At 38.0% G+C, this 23,954-nt stretch overlaps 2 protein-coding genes across 3 annotated transcripts; one reads left to right on the forward strand and one right to left on the reverse strand.

Annotated features, from left to right (window-relative positions):
• The first annotated feature begins 17,731 nt into the window (after positions 1-17,731).
• On the forward strand, positions 17,732-18,356 carry LOC145030965 (splicing factor 3B subunit 6-like protein). Its single transcript, XM_078979403.1, has one exon. It carries the CDS (start codon positions 17,824-17,826, stop codon positions 18,199-18,201), a length of 378 nt encoding a protein of 125 aa, XP_078835529.1. The 5' UTR covers positions 17,732-17,823; the 3' UTR covers positions 18,202-18,356.
• Positions 18,357-19,782: 1,426 nt separating this feature from the next.
• On the reverse strand, positions 19,783-23,615 carry TTN9 (titan9). 2 transcript variants are annotated; one of them, XM_078977589.1, is made up of 9 exons: positions 23,443-23,615; positions 22,832-22,879; positions 22,641-22,710; positions 22,340-22,430; positions 22,201-22,262; positions 21,665-21,912; positions 21,540-21,573; positions 20,896-21,018; positions 19,783-20,256 (listed from the first exon to the last, which is right to left on the reverse strand). In XM_078977589.1, exons 2-9 carry the CDS (start codon positions 22,877-22,879, stop codon positions 20,069-20,071), a joined length of 864 nt encoding a protein of 287 aa, XP_078833715.1. In that variant the 5' UTR covers positions 23,443-23,615; the 3' UTR covers positions 19,783-20,068. The 2 variants fall into 2 exon arrangements, with proteins under 2 accessions (XP_078833715.1, XP_078833714.1); XM_078977588.1 differs by having other exon boundaries at positions 22,832-22,885.
• Between the last annotated feature and the right edge of the window lie 339 nt (positions 23,616-23,954).

The raw sequence follows: 23,954 nt of genomic DNA on the forward strand, positions 1-23,954 counted from the left end.
AAAGCACACTATAATAGTAGATCTAGAGCTTCCATGCAAAATGGATCCATAAAGGTGCTAGATTTAAACTTCTGGAATTCAAATCTAGCTAGATCCGAAGGCTAATCGACTCCATGAGTCCTCTATGCTACTACTAAGCCAATAAATGGTTCAAGAATAGCTTTAATGGCTTGAAAAGGGGGATTTAAGCATAGAAACAGAAAAGGGCCAAGATATCCCTTTCTATCTCCTGAAATTCCTCAAGGATCTGGGATCTCCTTCTTCTCCTCTTGATTTACCTTCCTTTATCTCTCAAGATCTTCAAAGAACACACCAAAATCACACAAAATGTAAAGAGGGTTCTAGGGTTTCAAGAATAATGCTCTGAGGGGTGATGGAGGATGACTTGTGGCCTCAAAAGTTGTTTAAATAGGGTGCAAACCCTTGAAATTAGGGTTTCATCCAGACTGGCGGACTCGCCGAGTCCGGAATATAGACTCGCCGAGTCGCCAACTTAAACATGCTCGAAATCCCGACTCCACTCGACGAGTCTAGTTACCGACTCGTCGAGTTCCCCTTAAAACTTGAAGAAAAATAACAATAAATAAAATATAAATATCATACCAGAATTGGGGTGTTACAACCTTCCCCCACTTGTCTCAGACTTCTCCCTCGAAGTCTGTTGCCGCTGAATCTAGGAACAACTCGGGGTAATGCCCCTGCATGTCCTCCTCGGACTCCCATGTCCACTCAGAACCCTTCCGGTGCTGCCACTGTACCTTTACCAACTGAATCACCTTGTTCCTCAAAGTCTTCACCTTCCGATCCAAGATCGTAACTGGCTTCTCGACATAATTCAGGCTGCTATCAACCTGAATATCCTCAATGGGCACTATTGTCGACTCGTTTACCAAACACTTCCTCAACTGAGAAACATGGGAAGTTTTGGATCTAGCTAAGCTCTGACGGAAGATCCAAGCAATAAGCAACCCAACCCACCCGGGCCAAAACCCTAAAAGGACCAATGAACCTGGGGCCCAGCTTGCCCCTCTTCCGAAATCTGATAACACCCTTCCAGAGCGATACCTTCAGGAGGACCATATCGCCCACTTGGAACTCCAAATCTGAATGCCTCCTATCGGCGTAACTCTTCTGCCGACTCTGCGCAGTCTGCAGTCTGCCACAAACCTGATGGATCAATTTTGTCGTCTTGAGCACAACCTCGGTGCTTCCAATGACTCGCTGACCGACCTCGCCCCAACCAATCGGGGTCCTGAACTTCCTCCCATAAAGCATTTCGAAAGGAGGTCGATCGATACTCACGTGGTAACTGTTGTTATACAAAATATCCGCTAACGAAAGGTACGTATCCCAACTGCCACCGAAGTCTAGAACACATGCCCACAACATGTCCTCGAGGGTCTGAATCGTTCTCTCGCTCTGTCCGTCCGTCTGAGGATGGAAAGCGGTGCTAAAATGGAGACGAGTACCCATCTCGTCGTGAAACCGCTTCCAGAATCTGGAAGTAAAACGAACATCTCGATCTGACACCACTGAAACAGGCACTCCATGACGTGCCACCACCTCCCTAACATAAATATCAGGTAACTTATCTGCTGATATGCTCTCCTGGATCGGTATAAAATGAGCACTCTTCGTCAACCGATCCACAATAACCCATATAGAATCCACTCCACGCGCAGTCCTGGGAAGCTTCGTGATGAAATCCATGGTAATGTCTTCCCATTTCCACACCGGAATGTCTAACGGTTGCATCTTGCCGTGAGGTCTCTGGTGTTCTGCCTTAACCTTCCTGCAGGTCAGGCACCTCTCCACATACCAGGCAACATCCCGCTTCATGCAGGGCCACCAATAATAGGGTTGAATATCTCTATACATCTTTGTAGCCCCTGGATGAATGGAAAATCGAGACTTATGGGCCTCATCCATCAACACTTATCGTACTCCGCCCTAATACGGCACCCAAACTCTCCCGTGAAGGGTCAACAATCCTCTACTATCATAGTCAAAAGAAGCTACTCGGCCCACGATCCTCTCACACTTCTGTCTCTCCTCCTTGAGGCCCTCTACCTGTGCCTCCTTAATTTGCTCCAATAATGGAGCAATCACCGCCATCCTCAAACAAATGTCTCTGATCGGGGCTGCTATTTCCTTGCGGCTCAAGGCGTCGGCCACTACGTTGGCTTTCCCTGGGTGATAAAGGATCTCACAGTCGTAATCCTTCAACACATCTAACCATCGCCTCTGCCTCATGTTCAGATTCGGCTGATCCATGAGGTACCTCAAGCTCTTGTGATCTGTGTAAATGGTACAACGGACCCCATAAAGGTAATGTCTCCAAATCTTAAGGGAAAACACCACTGCCCCCAGCTCTAAATCATGCGTAGGATAATGAGCCTCGTGAGGCTTCAACTGTCTCGAGGCATAAGCTATCACACTACCTCGTTGCATCAACATTGCTCCCATATCTGTGATCGAGGCATCACAGTAGACTACGAAATCCTCTACTCCCTCTGGCAGGGTAAGAATCGGTGCCTCGCAAAATCTCTGCATGAGGGTCTCAAACGCTACCTGCTGCTCAGGCCCCCAACGAAACGCTACCAACTTCTTGGTCAGTCGGGTGACCGATACTGCTATCTTGGAGAAATCCTGGATGAATCTCCTGTAATACCCTGCCAATCCTAGGAAACTCCGAATCTCGGATGGAGACTTTGGAACCTCCCACTGCATCACGGCCTCAATCTTGGCCGGATCTACCAAAATACCCTTCTGGTTGACGAGGTGACCAAGGAACTGCACCTCGCGCAACCAAAAGTCACACTTGGAGAACTTCGCGAAAAGTGTCTCCCTCCTCAAAACCTCTAGCACCACTCTCAGGTGCTCCTCATGTTGCTCCTGAGTCTTGGAATACACCAAGATATCGTCTATGAATATTATCACAGACCGATCTAGCATCGTTCTACACATGCGGTTCATGAGGTCCATGAACGTGGCTAGAGCGTTGGTGAGCCCAAACGGCATCACCACAAACTCATAATGACCATACCTGGTACTGAAGGCAGTCTTCTGCACATCCTCGCATCTGACCCGCATCTGGTGATATCTGGAGCGTAAATCAATCTTGGAGAACCAAGACGCTCCCTGAAGCTGATCAAACAAATCATCTATCCTCGGAAGTAGGTAACGGTTCTTCACCGTTACCTTATTCAGCTCCCGGTAATCTATACACATACGGTGCGACCCGTCCTTTTTCTTCACGAATAAAATCGGTGCATCCCAGGGAGAACTGCTCGGCCTGATAAATCCCTTGTTCAGCAGCTCTTGCAGCTGCGTAGACAACTCTTGCATCTCTGGGGGAGCCAATCGATACGGTGCCTTGGCTATCGGAGCCGCACCAGGGACTAGATCAATCCCGAACTCAACCTGTCTCTCAGGAGGTACCCTGGCAATTCGTCTAAAATTACATCCGAGTAGTCTCGCACCACCGAAACATCATCAACTGTCATCTTGCCCTTCTCCCGGGCATCTGAAACATAGGCAATATAGCTGACACAACCCTGCTGAAAGTAGCGTCTTACCCTTGCTGTTGAACACAGAACTGGCCCGCGTTGTGGCTTCTCTCCCTGAATCACTAACTCTCCCCCACTGGGAGTGGGAACCCTCACCAACTGTAGCTCACAATCTATCACCGCCCCCATTGGGGCTCAGCCAATCCATACCTACTATGACCTTATTCCCTCGCAGGGGAATAGGGACCAAGTGCACCAGAAACTGCTCATCGAATAACTACAGAGAACACCCTCTGTGCACCCTTGCCACCCTAACAGTCCTATCAGCTGCTATCTCAACCTCAAGTGGACAATCTAGCTCCCCTTGAACTTTGCTAAACCTCTTGCTAAGTGCAAGACTAGAGAGACAAATGATCGGGTAGCTCCCGAATCAAACAAAATTGTAGCTGAGATGTCGTTCACCGAGAACGACCCTATACAAAACATATAACCATAAGTAACAATAAAGAAATAAATATTGAGATAAGGGAAAAATACATACCCGCCACCACATCAGGAGTCGCTCGCACCTCCTCTGTTGTCAGCTGAAAAGCCCTACTCTTCTCCACCGGCATCTCGACTCGGCCATGACGGCCATCTGAAATCCTCAAGGTAGCAGGAGATGGTGCTGACACCTTCCCCGCTGCCGATAAACTCGGACACTGGGACTTTGTATGTCCCCTCTGATTGCACTAGAAGCAAATCAGATCTGATGCCGCAACGGTGGTTGTAGTGGCTGTACAATCTCTGCTCATATGCCCAGTCCGGCCGCACTTGTAGCAGTCAGCACTCCCTGCCTTGCACGCCCCGTCGTGCAATCTCCCACACTTGCCACACCGAGCGTGGCTCTGCTGACTCCTAGCTCTATGATCTAAACCCTTGGGCTTTTTGCCCAAATTCCCTGAACCTGGAGCCGCCTCCAGCTTCCTCTTTCTCTCCATCTCAAGGTCAATCTCTTTCTCTCTCGAGCCCTAGCAATCATGTCATCCAATGTCTTACAGTTGGACCAGCTCACGAACTGGCGGATATCACTCCGCAGCATCTCATGATAATGGGATTTCTTCATTTCCTCATCAGCTGCGTACTGAGGAACGAGAAGTGCCCTCTCTCTGAACTTGGCGGTAATTTCCGCCACTGTCTCTGTAGTCTGAGTCAACTCCTAGAACTCACGTGCTAACTGTTGCACCTCAATAATTGGTGCGAACTCAACTCTGAACCTGGTAGAAAAGTCTGTCCAGGTCATGGCATCCAAAGCTGCGTCATCCCCAATGGCATGACCAACCTCCTCCCACGAATCCCGTACCCTATCCTTCAGAAGACAGGATGCCAATCTGACCTTGTCACCTTCGGGACATCTGCTCGTGCGGAATGCGTTGGCCACATCTGCCAACCATCTGGTACTCGCAATGGGGTCCCGCGCCCCATGGTAATCTGGAGCTCCACATGCACGGACCTCCCTGAAGGTAAGTGTGCGCGACCCCATCATGGCCGCTACCCTCAGCATGGAAAGTACTCAATCTCTCATCCATCAACTCCAAGATACCCTCCTTGATCGAACCAAAGATCACAGGAGTCTGCTTAATTATGGTGCGAGTAATCTCTGAAGAGAGAAAATCCCTGGTTTGCTCATCCATCTGCCCGGCCTCCGGGCCTGATCCTAATCCCCCTTCGGCACCTGAACTGCCGACTGTTGGTCGAGGACCCAATACCACCATTCTAAAAACACATCAAAATAAATTTCAGAATCATAAATATATCTCAAGGGATCACTACTATCACAAGTTTCCTGGTCTCATCTCAGCTTTCTTGATTTGAGTACGGATCATCTGTTTTCAGTAGTACGGGCCCATACTACCTTCCACATCTATTCGTACCTTCCTCAAGAACTTCCTTGACTCCACCAAGTCACTTTACAACTACTGATCTCTAATACTACCTTCCTAGGCTTGCCCTAGGGAACTTCTGACGCTACCCAAACCAGTCCTCAGCTGCTGAAAGCCTCCTTGTAATGCCAATTAGCCATTACCTGAATACCATCATATGTGGCGTGGCTCGGATAATCATTTGAGTAAAGACCCGTCCCTACCACGGTCAGACTCATACCGGAGCTGCGCAATAGGGCTAAGTCTAGCACTCTGAGATTATTCAACCCTGTTCACATGTGACGTGACGTATTCACCTAATGGCTAACTCCCATCACTCAGAGCCCCATAAAGCACAAAGCAAGCAACATTCAGACACAGGAAACTACTCAAGCAACTTTATCCTCATAACAAGGGCCTATACTAGCATACAATGCTAAGCTCATGATATCAGGCATAACCTAAACAGGCTATCCTACTGCTGCCCACTCAACTAGTATGAAATTATCATAAAGCAGAAGCACATATAGCTGGCACATATGGCATCCTCTTAGAACTTAGTCCTATTCTACCATGTTGTTCTACTAAATACTGAAACTGATAACTCATAACATAAACTTGTATGGGTAATTTGGGAGTACTTACTTGAGCTCAGCTGATCGGATGCACCACACCCCTTTTCTCTTTTTAAAGTTCTTTTCTTTCTAAAAATTCTCTTCACTTTTCTAAAACTCTTTTCTTTTTTAAAAAAAAAAACATTTTACCACTTCCTTAGTTTGAGTTCAGACACACCCGAGAGTGTGCCCGAATCCCTCAAACAAAGGCTCTGATACCAACTTGTAACATCCTAAAATACGACCCAAAATTTTTTGTTTTAATAGTAATAAAAATCATATATTGATCATCATATCATAAAAACCATACGTCAAATATCTCAACTCATAATAAAATGTCGTGAAACAACTGTATCAAATCAAAATAAACTCCCAGAATAAAGACTGAAGCTGTGGTGTGTGTGCGATGCCATCATCCCGAGCTCTTCCCCTTACTTGCGGAAGTACCTGAAACCAAAATTGAAACTGTAAGCATGAAGCTTAGTGAGCTCCCCCAAACTACCACATACCATATGATATGTGCATAATTAGTTAATTATTTAGCATATATTCTTAGTATTTTTAATTAATTATGTGAATAATGTGGACAAAAGGTACTTAAAATGTTGTGAATTTTGTTTTCAGTCCAGAAGATATGCTTGGAAGTAAAAGGGAGAAAAGGGAAGCAATGGAAGATCAAAGAGTGAAAAAGGTCATCTACTCGGCGAGTAGATCGACTCTACTCAGCGAGTACACGAGGATGTTCCAGAAGATAACTACGACTGCTAATTCAAGATGGATAATTATGGACCTACTCGGCGAGTTGCTTCTGCTACTCGCCGAGTACACCCTGTTTTGGGATATCTATAAAAGACGAATCCTTATCTAATGGGACTACACTCCTGGCGATTTTTGAAGGTTTAGCTGCGACTAAGAGCCCCAGAAGACGCTAAGGAACCCTAAGCTTCAATCTTTTGAAGAATTCAAGCAATTAGATTAATTCTACCACTTAGATTTAGGAATTGAATATGTTTGCTTTAGAAAACTTTGTTTTTATGTTTGTTTCTACTGCAATTATGAACTAAATTCGTTTTTGTTTCTGTTTGGGGAATACCAAGGAACTCCTATGGTTTAATTATTGATTTTTGCTTAATTGTCTATTGGTGATTTATTAAATAAAGTTTGTTAAAGAACCTTATGTATTAATCACTACTATTTTCTTGTTAATTGGAAGGCAATTAGGTTGCATGAGCATCTCTTAATTGTTAACCTCATATGTCTATGTGAATACTAAACCATATGCTTAGAAGTAATGATTATGAAACTAAGATTAATAAGAAAATAGGAAGATTAATGTGTGAGCTTGTTTGAAAAACCATCAACAAGAGGTTAATTGAATTAATAACTTAATTGACCATTACAAATCTTATTTAATCCAAATAACTAATCTAGGGAATTAATTAGTTTAAACACTTGATCAACGTTTAAATTAGTTAATTGTCTAAGGGTTAGGAGTAATGAACATGAACCTAACTATTATAATTGGTAACCAATAGCAATTAATCTACCATAAACTTAAATACCATAGGAGTGAATTGGTTGAACCTAAATGGAAACATCTTTATCAAATTTGGTGAATAGTTGTTGCTTTAGTTAATTAGTTAATTTAGTGTGTCTAAGTTTCTAGTCTTGCAAAACTAGAGAAAAACCCTTTACTTTTATTATTTGTTTTAGTTAAAATTATTTATTAGTTTAATTTTCCGTTCCCTGAGTTCGATACCTTACTTACTAATCTATACCACTAAAAGACAGGTTCACTGCCTTTGTGTGTTCAATTTATTAATTAAAAGTAGGGATAAAACAAGTGCATTTTACACACATCACCATACAATAACATATAAGCACATACTGGGCCTTGCCCACTGCATCGGAACGAAGCTCGGAAACTGCATCGGACCGTAGTCCGGAACTGACTGGGACCTTGTCCCCTGCATCAGACCGATGTCCGGAACTAGCTGCATCGGACCGAAGTTCGGAACTGACTGCATCGGACCAAAGTCCAGAATTTACTGATCATAGCATAGCATAAACACATATCAACTAGCATAACACACATCATCATAAACTCATATACTGCATACTACGCCAGGCCGTAGCCCAGAACACATAACACATAAATCCTGTCTGAGCCACGAAGGCATCAAACACACTAAAAACAGCATTGGACCGAAGTCCGGAAACTACTACTAACTAAACGGGCCGACATTGTGGCCTTAGACCCGTTCCTACTGGAAGGAAACTCAGCTCGTAGCCTAGCTGCTGAAAGGACTGCTCCGGAATCTGTCTGCTGCATCTCCGTTTTCTCCCCGACTACAATATCCATGAGCACCATCAATCAAATACTGATAATAATATTGAGGGTAAAATGACTCTCCTACCCCCGATCCAAGTCAACCTAACTGTCAAATTCAACATTCAATTGACCTGACTCGTCGAGTTGGGTCGCCAACTCGTCGAGTCCTTACTCTTACTTTCTTGACTCCACTCGCTACTACTCGTCGAGTTTTGGCGCAAACTCGGCGAGTTCCTATTTGCTACTAACACTCCGACAATCTGCATCCGACTCGCCGAGTTGTATGAACAACTCGTCGAGTTCTCCTTCATCAGATGATCATTCTAGCTGTGGCTCGCCGAGTTGTATGAACAACTCGTCGAGTCTGTTCTTGAAGTATGAAGATTGCCTTGGACTCGCCGAGTCAGGGCATTGACTCACCAAGTTCTTCCACGAATGAGTCTAACCCTCCAGCTCACCGAGTCCATCTCTCACTCACTGGTTCCACTCAGCATAACTCGAAAAAGGAAAAACAGGGGACTCGCGACTCGACTCGCCGAGTCGTATGCATGCAAACATTATATACTCGATTCTGCTTGAAACCAGTCCATACCTGTGACAACCGTCAAATTTCGGTCAAGTCAAAGTCAACTAAAGTCAGCAAGTCAAACTGTTTGACTCAATTTGCCCGTGAGTACTAGAATTTACATTATGAAACTTCTACATAACTCTCTATTCTAATGAGAAATCATAAAGCAAAAAGTGCGAACATCTAGATCTCCTTAACCTAAAACTGTGGTACGTGGCGAGCCAAACCGATAAAACAATGTTGCATACTCATCGGGAGTGTGTAAGATCCTTAAACAAGGCTTAACAGGGTTTACGAACCATGCATTGCGATGCTGGACACTCACAATTGTCACACATGGAACCTCTCTCAATCGTTTTCGCTCTATCTCTCTCTATGTCAAATCTCTCCCAAATCTCTCCAAGTATGTGAAATCTCTCAAATATCTCTCTGTATTAGAAATCTCTCCAAGAATGTCAAATCTCTCCCAAATCTCTCCAAGTATGTGAAATCTCTCTCAAATATCTCTCTGTATGAGAAATCTCTCCAAGAATGTCAAATCTCTCCCAAATCTCTCCAAGTATGTGAAATCTCTCTCAAATATCTCTCTGTATGAGAAATCTCTCCAAGAATGTCAAATCTCTCCCAAATCCCTCCAAGTATGTGAAAACTCTCGCAAATATCTCTTTGTATGAGAAATCTCTCCAAGAATGTCAAATCTCTCCCAAATCTCTCCAAGTGTGAGAAATCTCTCCCAAATGTCTCTCAAAAGTTTCCCATAACTTTTTAGAATCATTCGGGTCATTCCGGCACTTAACTGGGTCAAAAACGGCTTAAAACGGGGTAACAACGAGAAAAATGGATTTTAGGAACCGAAACCCTTCTTAGGAAGAGAAGCCTCTCGGACCGAAAGTAAGGAGAGAAGCCTCTCGGTCTCTGCTCCTCGCCTCTCGGTCTCTGTCTCTCTACTCGCCTCTCTGTTCTCCTTCCCTCCTCTCGGCTCTCTGCTTCGCTTCTCGCTCTCTGTTGCTTCTCGCTCTCTGCTTCACTTCTCTCCTCCCTGTCGCTTCTTCACTCTCTGTTCCTTCCGCCTCTCTTCCCCTCTCGGTCTCTTTTCTCTCTTCTCTCCTCTCTGTCTCTTCTCTTCTCTCGGTCTCTCTTCTCCCCTCTCGGTTCCCTCTCTCTCCTTTCTCCCCTCACGGTTCCTGCTCTCCCTCTTCTCCCCTCTCGGTTTCTGCCCTCTCTCCTCTCGGTTTCAGCATCAGAAGGCCGAACCTCGGCCAGATTTCGGAAATTTGTCACTTTTAGCCCCTTTTTGATATTTTTAACATTTTAAGCCCGTTTTTCGTGATTTTAAAGCGGGATTTTCTCCAGAAATTATATTTTAACATAATAAACTCTAAATATTCATAATTTAAACATATTTTGATGAAAATCATTATTTAAATAATAAAAATCAAATGGGTGAATTATTAAAGGTGGAGTGTTGACTTTGTCTTATCCAATGTCACAAGCAACCACCCCACACCCACTCTTTGACTAACCCCACTTCCCCATCTTACCTAAGTCACATCAATTCCCCTTGCACTCATTTTCCACCCATTCTCACGTTTTTAGAGCTGGAACAAACATCCTCTCTCCTCATTTCTCTCATTTGCCTCATTTCACTAAGTATCAAACACCACTTTTCTCTCAAACTTTTTCTCCACCAAACTCGAGATTCAAGGCTGATTATCAAGTGTTCTTCCACATTTGGTAAGCATAATCCATTCTCCTTGTGATTATCTCACTTATTTCCACACAAATCAAAGATATCTTACACAAACTCCATCATATTTGTGTTAGATCTTCAAATCTTCAAGCAATCTTCCCAAGTGTTCTTGAGTTGAACACCCCTTCTCTCCATCATCCATCCACTTAAATCACTCAAGGTGAGTTCATACCCCTACATTTTCATGTTTTCTCAAGTTTTTAATGGGGGAATACAAGTTAAAACACCAAGAACATAACTAAATTTTTCTAACAGCCTTCATCAGAAAAGTTCAACTCCATTCACGGACTGTTTTGGGCATCTTAAACATTTTTGTTTTCAAAACTGTACAAGGTGAAAATAGTTCAAGTTCTTAGCTTTAAAATGACTACTTTCACATCTCCATACGATTTTTCTACAATTTATGGTGATTTTTACAAAACTGACTATCATTTCAAAAAACAATCCGAACCAGTCTGTGATTTTGGACTTATTCACCCAAGTTGGAGGTCGTTAAAAATCGTGATAAAAATTATGAGTAAACTACACACATTTTGTGAACTCTCAGAATTTACGGATCTAGTTTTCGACTTCGTATGATTTTTCTATGATTTTTCCAAAACATGGCAGAATGGCTAAAGTTAGCCAACAACATGTAAATATCATAACACTTTGTATTATGTTGAGCAAAGTGTATAATCATAAGTTCTAATTATTGAATGTGTTTCCTTGTTAGTTTGTCATCATGAACTGAAACTAAGTAATTCATAATAAATATTAATCATTCATTTTAGAACACGTATATTAAACTATAAAGGTATAGTTTGATAAATTCATAACACTAATACATTTTCATAAAAGAGTTTATACATATTACATACATTTTAGATAAACTATAATAGGTATAGTTTATGATACATCACTCAACACACTCGTACAAAAAGGGTACATTCATACAAGAAAGATTTATATTCACACACATTTCACGTAAACTTGTTAACCTATATTGTGAGACTCTCTCTCTCCCCCGTACGTCCGAGTGCGGGATATAATTCCTGGTAGTTATAATCAGAATCTCCTTGAGGGAGAACGTGATACTTGTATATAGATCTATATTGGGTTTGACACCCCACACCTTGCTGCTAGCTACAGTGGGACCTGCAGGTCTACAGGTGACAAATGTCATTTCAGTTTTCGCGACGCCTGAGAACGTCGTGGCAGATTCACATAGTCATAGTATGATTATAGCGACTCACATAGGGATATAACAATCCATAAGTTTACGGGATTTTATTTTTAAAACCTAAATGAGTTTTATGTCGATTTAAAATCACTTTTTATCTCTATGAGTACAGATATTACTGTACACTTTTGGTTTTGGTAGTTACGACTACACATCATTTGAAACCACATTTATACCTTTAAGTATGGTCAATACTTGTTATTATTCGGTCCTCTAATTTAGGACTACATATATATAAAGTATTAACAAACATGAGAACATACAGAAATTTCATTTAATTCAAACGCATCCATGTCCATTTAAGTACATAACATTTTCTATTAATAAGAAAGGTTACTTATACATTTTGGTCTTCAGTCATAAGACTACATTACACAAATTTTAAAGAAAATATCGGATTTTCTGGATACATATTCTAACGCTTTTACAAGGAAAACGATTTACTTTTCTAACGAAATCTCTTATGAACTCACCAACCTTTGTGTTGACACTTTTCAAAACTACTTGTATTCTCAGGAATTCAGTGAAAACAGGAAATCAACAACGTTTTGAGGATGGAACGATAAATCGTCAAACAGTTCATTTTGTATCATAATGTAATTGATGTGAATCATGTAAACATGTGCTTTGATGTAACGTTTTCAATTATATTTGTGTTGGTTGTATTTACTTTGAGCACTATTATACTCATTGTTGTGATACTCTACATGAAGTCCTCCACCCCTGGACGTTTCCGCCATCCTTGGTTTAGGGGTGTGACAATACCATTAATAGATCTGGGTTCCTAGGACTTGATTTACACGTAAAGTTTCCAACTTTATGTGTAAATAACATCAAATGAAGGTTTTAAGGTTCAAAGCACACTATAATAGTAGATCTAGAGCTTCCATGCAAAATGGATCCATAAAGGTGCTAGATCTAAGCTTCTAGAATTCAAATCTAGCTAGATCCAAAGGCTAATCGACTCCATGAGTCCTCTATGCTACTACTAAGCCAAGAAATGGTTCAAGAATAGCTTTAATGGCTTCAAAAAGGGGATTTAAGCATAGAAACAGAAAAGGGCCAAGATATACCTTACTATCTCCTAAAATTCCTCAAGGATCTAGGATCTCCTTCTTCTCCTCTTGATCTACCTTCCTTTATCTCTCAAGATCTTCAAAGAACACACCAAAATCACACAAAATGCAAAGAGGGTTCTAGGGTTTCGAGAATAATGCTCTGAGGGGTGATGGGGGCTGACTTGTGGCCTCAAAAGTTGTTTAAATAGGGTGCAAACCCTTGAAATTAGGGTTTCATCCAGACTGGCGGGCTCGCCGAGTCTGGAATATAGACTCGCCGAGTCGCCAACTTAAACGTGCTCGAAATCCCGACTCCACTCGACGAGTCCAGCTACCGACTCGTCGAGTTCCCCTTAAAACATGAAGAAAAATAACAATAAATAAAATATAAATATCATACCAGAATTGGGGTGTTACATGTTGCAATGGGTGACTCACTTTTGATTTTTTACAAGGTAATGTCACGATTTTCTATTAAAATGTTTTATATGTTCAATTTTTTTTCATGAAGTTGTTATTATGACATTTTGGGTATTGAAGAACCGGAAATAAAGGTAGTAAATTGTACACATTTTAGGTTCACGATTATTGTTTTTAATTGTAGGTCATTTGGTAAGTAACATTTTGACATGCAAATGAACTATTCGATGAAATGCTTGAGTGATATGTCTTTTGGCATGATCAAATTTCGTTTGTTTTTCTTCTTCAATTTCTATATGGTATTGATAATAGGACGATTTTACCATAGACATGCTTATAATTCAGGGGTGGACATTGATCTTGAGCAACAAAAGATGACAGGGAAGAAAACTGAGTTGTGGTCAGCTGAAGCTGCATCAATGTGTTTAATCTGGAATTTGATATTACTGTAACACTGTAAATTTCAAAACAATTTTTCTTTTGAAAACGTATAATTCTCAATACATATTTCACAAAACGTCATCTATTAAAATCACAAAACATAGCTCCATGTTTAATAAAATGGTAATCCAGGATCCTCCTAACTCTTTCTCTGGTGTGTACAATCAAGTCGGTGACATCCCGCGATCCTGAGAAGAAAACTTGAAACACATAACACATAACACGATAAGCACGAAGCTTAGTGAGTTCCCCAAAATACCACATACTACACATATTAGCCACTCGAGGCTATAACTCTGTTTGACCCTCTGGTCAATGTGTCTCAGTGGGACCCTCCAGTCCCATAACTCTGTGGACCCTCTGGTCCTAACTCTGTGGACCTTCCGGTCCTAACTCTGTAAACTCTGAAACATACATAGCATAAATCACATAGAAAAAATGCAGTGTATCACATCATATAAATAACATACAAAATACTTTGTTACATAACTCTAATTACCACTCTATGTAAAGTATAGTGAGAAGACTCACCTCGGATGAAGAACAACTCTTATAAACACTGTTGCCACGCACCGGCCTCTAACTCTGTGCCAAACCCACAATTATCTCAATTAAGAGCTAAGTCCAACCTCTCACTTATTGGGTCTAAAGATAGACCACCTACCAGCCCATTAATGCCCTGAACCCATGGGCCCACCAAGGCCCAATAATAAATGGGCCCTCACACGGCCGAAAACCCAAACTAAAAGGCAAGCCCAACCCAAGGGCCCCAAAGAACATATATACATTTTGTTGGTCCAAGACTCTATTGCATGAAGCCCAAACTCCAGGCCCAACACTCAAGGCCCAAAACATAACTCAAAAGCGCACAGAAAGAGTTACGCGGGGCGTACCTCCTTGGTACGCTCAACGTACTCAAACGCGCCTGAAACTAATTGGGGACCTCAACCTACTACGCCACGCGTTCTGAGACTTATGCCCAGCGTAAGTCCCAGACTTATCCTTCCTCTATTTCTGGTATGAACAGGTTAAGTCATGGGCTCATATCACAAATCTAGGCTCTCTACTGCCTCTTAAGTCATAAAGTCAAAACCTTTAAGCCTTTGCGTGGCTATAAAGGTCACCAACCACTTCCAACATATAACATATTTCCACATTAAGCCCTAATTCCATGCATGACTTAGTCTCAACGTCCAAGATTGGATTTTTATGAACCCACAACGCATAATACACTGAAATAAGGCATATTCTAGCTTATGGAGGCCATTTGCTCAAAAAGTCTCCATCTTGGGACCGAAAACCCTAAAAATTGGTCCAAGAAGCACACAACCATAATAACAAAGAAAACCATAATAACAAAGAAAGTTCTGAACTTTTTACCTCCAAGTGAAGCTTCTCCCTCTGTAGAACCCAGATCCAAGCTTGCACTCCCACTTCTAGTCTTCACAAGAATCTCTTCTTCTTCTTTACTAACACACAAAGGCACTTTTAGCTCCAAAAACACTCACACCAGCTTAGAACAAAGGTTGGATCTCTTTTAGGGTTTCACTCACTCAAATGGTGGCTGAGGATAAGGCCATAGCCTCCTTTATATAGGGCTCAAGTCTGAATTAGGGTTTTGCATTTGGGCCGGTTACGCCCAACGTACTTCATGGAGTTCGCGTTTATTATAAGCGAATGAGTACGTGCAACGTACTTCTTCAGTACGCCCAACGTACTCCTTTGCAACATTTTCCATTTAGGGGCTTCTCTTGACAATTTAGAGAAGAGGAAGGGTTAAACAGATATACCCAATTTCCAGGATGTTACAATTACATTATGTAGTTTGTTTTTATTTGTGTTTGTTCTAATGTAAAGCTAAAACTATCATGTCACTCTAACATTTCGTATTTTGTACTTGAGAATATATGCACAACATAATTCTTGTTTTGGGATATCTTAGATAAGCTTGGTTTCATCTTTATTCTTTGTAAGTTTGAATTCAATTGAACTTTTTATTAATTAACAATGTTGGATGTTAGATTTGGGGAGTTCATATCATATACACTAATTCGGATATTTAGAAAGCACTAGGAAAAAGTCAAGTGAACCAAAAAAGACTTTTAAATGAAATAATGCAAAAAAACATAATATAAGGGTATAATGGTTATTATTAGCATTTGATACATCTAGTCAGATGGTAATCAAACAACATTGTTTTAGTCGCAGATCCAGTTAAAGCTCAGATCTAGTCAGACTTCTTGACTCAGTCAGATCTAAGTCAATCAGCAACTATCAAACAACTTAATTTTTTTTAAACATCTCAACAAAGAAAAAGAGGATCAAAAAGTAACCTTATAGACATTTTAAACCAAAACTGAAGAGTTTATATAACTACAATAACATTATCACGTTATATAAACCAACACTATAAATATTATATTTCGGGATATTAATTAATATACAAAAATAGTCATTTACACTAATTACATTATAAAAATAGCCAAAAAAAACCGAAGTTGCAAAAATAACCATGAATTTCGCAAATGGAATAGTCCCATCTGCAAAATGGGTTTTCCATCTGTGAATGTACAAGCTGCTTGTACATTCGCAGGTGGTTTATGATTTTTTTTTTTTCTATATATATTGAAATTGTAGGGTAAAATCGCAGATGGAATAGCCCCATCTGCGATTTTTTTTTTTAGTTCCATCTGCGAATGTACAGTTGTGCTTTAGCTGCTTGTACATTCACAGATGGAAAACCCATTTCGCAGATGAGATTATTCCATCTGCAAAATTCATGGTTATTTTTGCAACTTCGGTTTTTTTTTTTGGCTATTTTTGTAATATAATTAGTGTAAATTGCTATTTTTGTAATTTTCTCATTAATATATATATATATATATATATATATATATATATATATATATATATATATATATATATATATATATATATGGGGAAAGTGAATATACCCTTAAGGGTATATAAGTTTAGGTACCCAAACTCACTATACTACATCGTTTTATATCATATATATACATTGTAATTGTCCAATGTTCTTATAATTCAACTTCTAATTTGATTTACTTCCAAGATTTTTATCAATTTCACATTTATATTTCTCTTACATAATTTTCATTTTCAACTATAATATATATAGCCTAGTAGTGTTCGACAAAAAGACGTAATGTAAGAGGAAGATAATAATGAAATATTAAAAATTTTAAAAGTAAATCAAGTCAATGGTTGAAGTTTAAGAACATTATAATAAATATATTAAACAAAATGACGTATTATAATGAGTTTGGGTACCTAAGCTTATATACTCTTAAGGGTATATTCACTTTTCCATATATATATATATATATATATATATATATATATATATATATATATATATATATATATATATATATATATATATATATATATATATATATATATATATATATATATATATATATATATATATATATATTAAAGAAATGAATCTTAAACTTATCTTTTTGGCAACTTTGCTTCTCATTCTTTGGCCATTTTGACACTTTTGGTCCTTGCAATAAATAATTTTACACATTTTAGGAACCTTTTAATATTTAAAGTTTAATCACAAAACTTTAATGGTTTGACAACTTTGATCCCTTTTTGAAAAAGTTGTTAATTCCTACCCTCTTTAATTCTTTAGCCATTTTGATACTTCTGGTCCTTGCAGTCAAACTTTTATATTTTTTTTTCATAAAAACATGAAAAAAAAACAATCCGTGACAAAGTCTAGGTTTTTCATCCTTGCATTTTTTACGTCTGTCATTTCTAGGTCCCGCTTAGCGGGGGGTAAGCTTTCTAATTTTAAAAAAATAAACAAGTAAAAATAAAAAGTAACTTTTTAATAAATGAATCTAAAATTCTGAAAAAATATACAATACAATATTTGTAAACGTCATTTGCTTTTATTTTTCTAAAAAGAACCCCAAATCGCCATCCCCTGAAACCCTAGATTACGAAAAGTCTCTCCTCGAAGCATCTCCAATGGCGACGATCAGCTTGCGAAAGGGAAACACAAGGCTACCACCGGAGGTGAACAGAGTTCTCTACGTACGCAACTTACCTTTCAACATCACAAGTGAGGAGATGTACGATATCTTCGGCAAGTACGGCGCAATACGGCAGATTCGTCTCGGCACCAACAAGGACACTCGCGGCACCGCCTTCGTCGTCTACGAAGACATCTACGACGCCAAGACCGCCGTCGACCACCTGTCTGGTTTCAACGTTGCCAATCGGTACCTGATTGTGCTGTATTATCAACAAGCGAAAATGAGTAAGAAGTTTGATCAAAAGAAGAAGGAAGAGGAGCTTACGAAGTTGCAGGAGAAGTATGGTGTCACTGCCAAAGATCTCCAGTGAGTTCATTTACTATACGGATCGTAATCGAATATCTAGGGTTTTATGTTTCCTGCTGAATTTTAGGGTTTCTTTGTATGGAATTTTCTGAACTATTTCACAGGAAAGTTGTAAAATGTTGAATTGGTTGAATTTTAATGCTATAAAGTATAAACTCATATGGATGTCAATATAATCTGTATACATTTTGCCTTTTCTAATTGGAGCAATTGTACATTATTTAGTAACCTTAATACATTGATATACTTGAAATTTTTTTGTGGGTATTTGTTGGTGTTCAAGATCAAATTAGAAAGGTTATTGCTTAATAGTTATGATATTTTTCTGTTAAAACTGGATTGAGTCCTTGGTTTTGAAGTATGATGCTTTGTTTTCATCAAGAATGTTACAAATACGTATTACATTAATGATTTCATTCTATTTCCCCATGGAATCTGTTTTTATGATGCTAAAGGGAACATTTAGGGCTTTAGAATTGTGAATTTTGTAGATTGAGAGAAAGTTGTAAGATCATGATTTAACCTCGTGAGACAAACAAATGTTGGTATTTTACACAAACCTGTATTCTTATTTGTTTTTCAATTTAGTTTATGTCTACATTGGCCCACTGGTTGAAAAACAAGTTGGAAGCTGAAAAGGTAGCTGGTAGCTGAAAAACTAACTGTCAATTGAAATGCTAGCTGTCAGTTGAAAAACTAACTGATAAAAAATTATATTTGTTAAAATTACAAACCAACTGCCACTCTTTTGTATAGTAGCTGAAAAGTTAGTTGGTAGCTGAAAAGCTAGCTGACAATTGAAATGCTAGCTGTCAGTTGAAAAACTAGTTGATAAAAAATTACATTTTGTAAAATTACAAACCTAACTGCTACTCTTTTATATAGCAGTATGGATAGTTGTACAACAAGCCATGACTGAAACTCTATTTTTTTAATTAAGTCCTAAGTTTGATGAATATTTTGATTTGTTTAGAATCTTTGGTGATTTCATCATACAATAAACTTGAACAAGCCATAATTTTTTGAAATGATAAATGAATTATATTAAAGGGGGGATTCATGGAACAAAGATGTCTAAATGAAACACGAGTAGGTTGGTGTAATTTCAATACTTTACCTCTTATTTATACCCAAAACAATAAATTCAATTGTACACGTTCTCATCATCTACCGGATAAATTCATTAAGTTTGTGTTTGATATGTTACACGTTTATTTATTTTTATTTTTATTTTTTTAAATCATCATGTTTAACAAGTCGAAAAATAATTTAAATTTAAAAAGCTACTTAAATTAATTTTTATTTTTTAACGAGTTATTTTTTTATTATTTCCAAATGTATCCTTAACTAATTATAAAAAACTTACTTTTCTAAATACCCTTTCATGTCATTTTATATATTCAGCTTAGCTTAACGGCTAATTTTTTATCAAATGTTATTTTTTATCAACTAACTTTTAAGCTAGTACGTCAAATATAACCTAAATGCATTCAAAACATTCTATCATAAAATCATCCAATTTCCATTTTCAAAAAAAAAGGATCCATGTAAAAAAGAGCACTCAAACGACCTCTTAACGCTACAATTTCACAAGTAAACACATCTCAAATCTTCATTTACTTTCCTTCTTCTAGCTTACATTTCTTTTAAAAGACTCCAATACCTCCTTCCAAAACAGAAAGAAAGATAGCAAAAGCAATTGTTGCATTAAAAGGTCACAAAACAAAGTATGACCTAACCCCATTCATAACCTAATTTATAACAACCAATCAAATATCTCAAGTAAAAAAAACAGAAGAATACAATATTTTAACTTTACAACACACATAGATCTTTCCTCTTTGCACATATCATCATCATCATCATCATCATCATTCTTGAAGCTTCATGATAGCAGATACTTTTTTGAAAAAGATACGAGACATGCTCTTACTAAATAACATCACATCTCTCATCCATTCAGGTGCTACTCTCTCAAAAGTCCCCAATGAGGACACTTTGTACATCAATTCCTCTTCTCCTAATGCATTCTTCACGTATCCTAAATTAAATGTATACCCTGCCCATTTCAAAATCATTTACAAAAATACAAATATCAGATCTTTGGTTGTAATTTTTGTTCTTATTAAAGAAATTTACTCAACTCTAACAATTTACTTGTAATTTTTGTTCTTATTAAGGCTATGTTTGGCAGACTAGCTGATAGCTTATCAGCAATAAAAAATGACGTTTGGTAAAACTAGCTGATAAATATGTAAAATGACATAAAAGGGCATGCAGAAGATTAAAAAAGGGTATCTTTGGGAGAATTTGAAAAAAGCTCGTTGAAATGCTAGTCTAAGTAGCAGAATTTTAAAAAGCTAGCTTATAAGCTACTTTTTGGTTTGTCAAACATAAAGCATTTTCACTGCTTTAACTTGTTAGATTTTTAAAACTATGTTATCTTAATACAAGAACATTAAAAGTAAAATGAAATATAATCGGGTAGATTTTTCAAAAAACAATGGCTCAATAAAAAAACGAAAGTAAATTGTTGTTAGAAAAAGAAATGAAAGTAGGATGCTATAATAGAAATGAGAACCATTGTATGATATAACATTTTGTATATATGAAAATGAAAAACTTACCTCAGTTGAATGTAAAAAAAAAGTAAAATTAATATTTAATAATAATAACCACTTGAGGAAGGAAAAATTACCACTTGAATCATGAACTGCAGTCATGAGAGTGTCATCATTTTGTGTTGCAATTGAAAATTTAAGGTCAAGTAGGGATTCAACAAGCTCTTGAAACATGCACATACTTGGATCACTTCCATTTACTACAACCATAAATAAACACTTAATTAGAATTATTCACTATTCAACTCCATTCCTTTTCCTTTATTGTTAAAAGACCAAAATACCCCCACTAAATGCAACAAACATCAATGTACAGATGACAGATGTACTTTCATTTATTTTTTTTACCATAGAACTCATTTGTTTCTAAAAGACTTTATATTTTGTGTTTTTTCCGGATTAAGCCTCATATTTTTTTTTCCTGAAAAAGACCTTGTATTTTTTCATTTTTTCTGAAAAAGCCCTCAACTTTGTATTTTTTTCCGAAAAAAAAAACCCTAAGCCTTCTAAACACTTCCAAATAAAGCCTCAACTTTTTTAGTTTTTTTCGAAAAAACCCTCACATTTTACAACTTTTTTAGGAAAAAAATAACTAAAAGGGCCAGATTGGAAAAAATGAAAAAAATACAAGGTCTTTTTCAGGCAAAAAATAAATATGAGGTTCAATTCCTTTCAAAAACATTATAAAAACCAAACAAAATAATTTAATCTTCATAATTACCTGAATTCCCAAGCCTTCGACGACAGCATTTAGGCTATTAACACATTTCCATTAATAATAGTCAGTGAAATTTTTATTATAAAACCTTCTAACAAAATCAAAACAACATAAAACACTAAAATTACCTGATTAGCATCATCAATGGCACCCAAAAACATGTTTTCTTTCACTAAATCATTTTGTGATTCTTCTTGTGAGGTATTCTCATGTTCATCAATGGAACTCCTAAGTCTCTTTCTCATTGATGATTTGTTAGTTTTGATTGAAGAAAGAGGAGAAGTTGACATTTGCTTAATTGGAACTATTTCATTGTTAGTGTTTGAATGAATTTCTCTTCTATTAATCCTCTCAAGTTCTTCTGAAAGTTCTTTTACTGAAGAAAAAAAAAATGAGCCAAGTAGTTATCAACAATACTATAATAGATAGATACCCAAAAAGTTTCATTCAGTAAATGCATGAAATAGGAAGAAATAAAATTAGGAAGCTATAATAACAAATCAATCAAAGTGAATTACTATTTCTTGCAATTTATCCTATAAAAAAAAGGGAAAACAACATTGGTTGCATCAATAAGTGACATTAAAGAAACAAGACAAATGGGAATCTACTTTAGGGTGTAATTTAAGCAAATAAGTAACCAAAAAGTAAAATTAGGGCTTACTTTTCAGGTTCTCTTTTAAAAGCATGTGTTCATACTTTTTTTGCTCTTCATCCTTGGCAGATCTGGGAATAAAGGAATTATTTGACTTAATGAGAAGAATATCAAGAAATTACGTTAATACCCCTGGCACAGTTGTTACCTGATTGAGGACAATTCATTTCTTAATTCATTGACTTGTGCATCTAATGTGTCCTTTTCATTTTGTAAATGATCAATCAGTTCATCTGCAGCTGAATAAACAAGAAACCAAAGGAATACAAATTATCCATCTAAGATAGAATTGCAATTCGTCTATATGGATCAAGATACTCAAATAAGTTATGATTATTTGCTTTTCTATGTTCAATGCCTACACATGTGAGAAGAAAATATGGAAAAATGTAACAAATGAATAGCTCAAATTAACTACAAAACTATACTGCAGATAAAAAGATACATACCAGACACATAAGTCTTGAACTTTTGTTCTTGATCAAAGTTGTAGTGCTCTAGTTCAGAAGCTTTATGTGTCTGTAAGGTAATCAAAAGTGAAACCAAAACTAGTCAATCCCAAAAAACAAGAATCACATATTCCCACTCAACATGATTACTATTACATTGTAGAGGATGAGGAGATAAAGGAAGGAGAAACCTTGAGCCTAGTGTATTTCTCATACAGCTTTGAATAGAGAGCCTCCATCTGAAACTGGAAAAGTTTAAGATCCAATGATAACAGTCAAATTTAACATAAATTCTCCAATACATCAGACAAAAAGCTCTATAGAAGGATTTGGAGGATATATTGCTTAGACCAATGATAACAGATGAGAAAATTGTAGAAATAAAACCCAATAACTAATCCATGTGTATGCAAAATCAAACTACGAATTGATCCCCAAATATCTATAAACAATCCCTAAATCAAGAACAAATAAACAGTTTTAGATAGAGATAAAAATAAATCCCTGAGCTGCAAGATCCATCGTGGAAAGAAGAGCCAAGTTGCAGAGTCACCACCAACACACAGTGGGCTTTATTAAGTTATACTCATACAAAACTCATCAAACCTCTTTAAATTCAGCTTGAGTTTTCATTATTTTTTACTGAATCCGACACATTTGCATTGCAAACAATCAATTAGCTGGTACTGTTTAGGGTTTTCCGGCGATCTGTGATTTTCCGCCAAGAGACGTGGGGGATGGGAATGATGGTGTGTGGTGCTGTTTGACAGTGTGGTGAAGTGAGAGGGAAGATGAAGATTACCTGGTGGCCGGTGGTGGTGAGTCGGCGGTTGTTTCACGATGAAATTCAAATCCCTCGAAACCCCACGACTCAAACGCCCAGAGAGTTTTGAGTTAATTGGAACCAGAAACAACACACCGGTATGTGAAATGTTTTTGGGAGGGCGGGATGAGTCGAAATTTGGGAATTCGAATGATGTGTTCTTATAAATTTATATAATATAATTCAAAAGAAAATGACCATAACAGACATTTTTCTAATTTTATTCCGTAAAAGAGCCACAAAAATGAAAAAGGACAAAATAGTAACGATCTTCATAGATAAAACCGAACCCAAAACCGAGCTGTTGGTTTCCAAAAAATTAGAACCCAACCCAAAATCAATGCATTCGGTTTCTCCGTTTTCGATTTTGAATGGGTCGGTTTTGGGTTGAAACTCAAACCCAACTTCAACTTTACTTGATAAGACATGAGAACTTTCTTACATAGAGGATGTCAATGATGAAACTTCTTTGTTTGGGCAATGTGTGATAT

Source organism: Lactuca saligna, chromosome 2 (assembly GCF_052625555.1).
Source record: "Lactuca saligna cultivar CGN05327 chromosome 2, ASM5262555v1, whole genome shotgun sequence".
NCBI classification, from domain to species: Eukaryota; Viridiplantae; Streptophyta; class Magnoliopsida; order Asterales; family Asteraceae; genus Lactuca; species Lactuca saligna.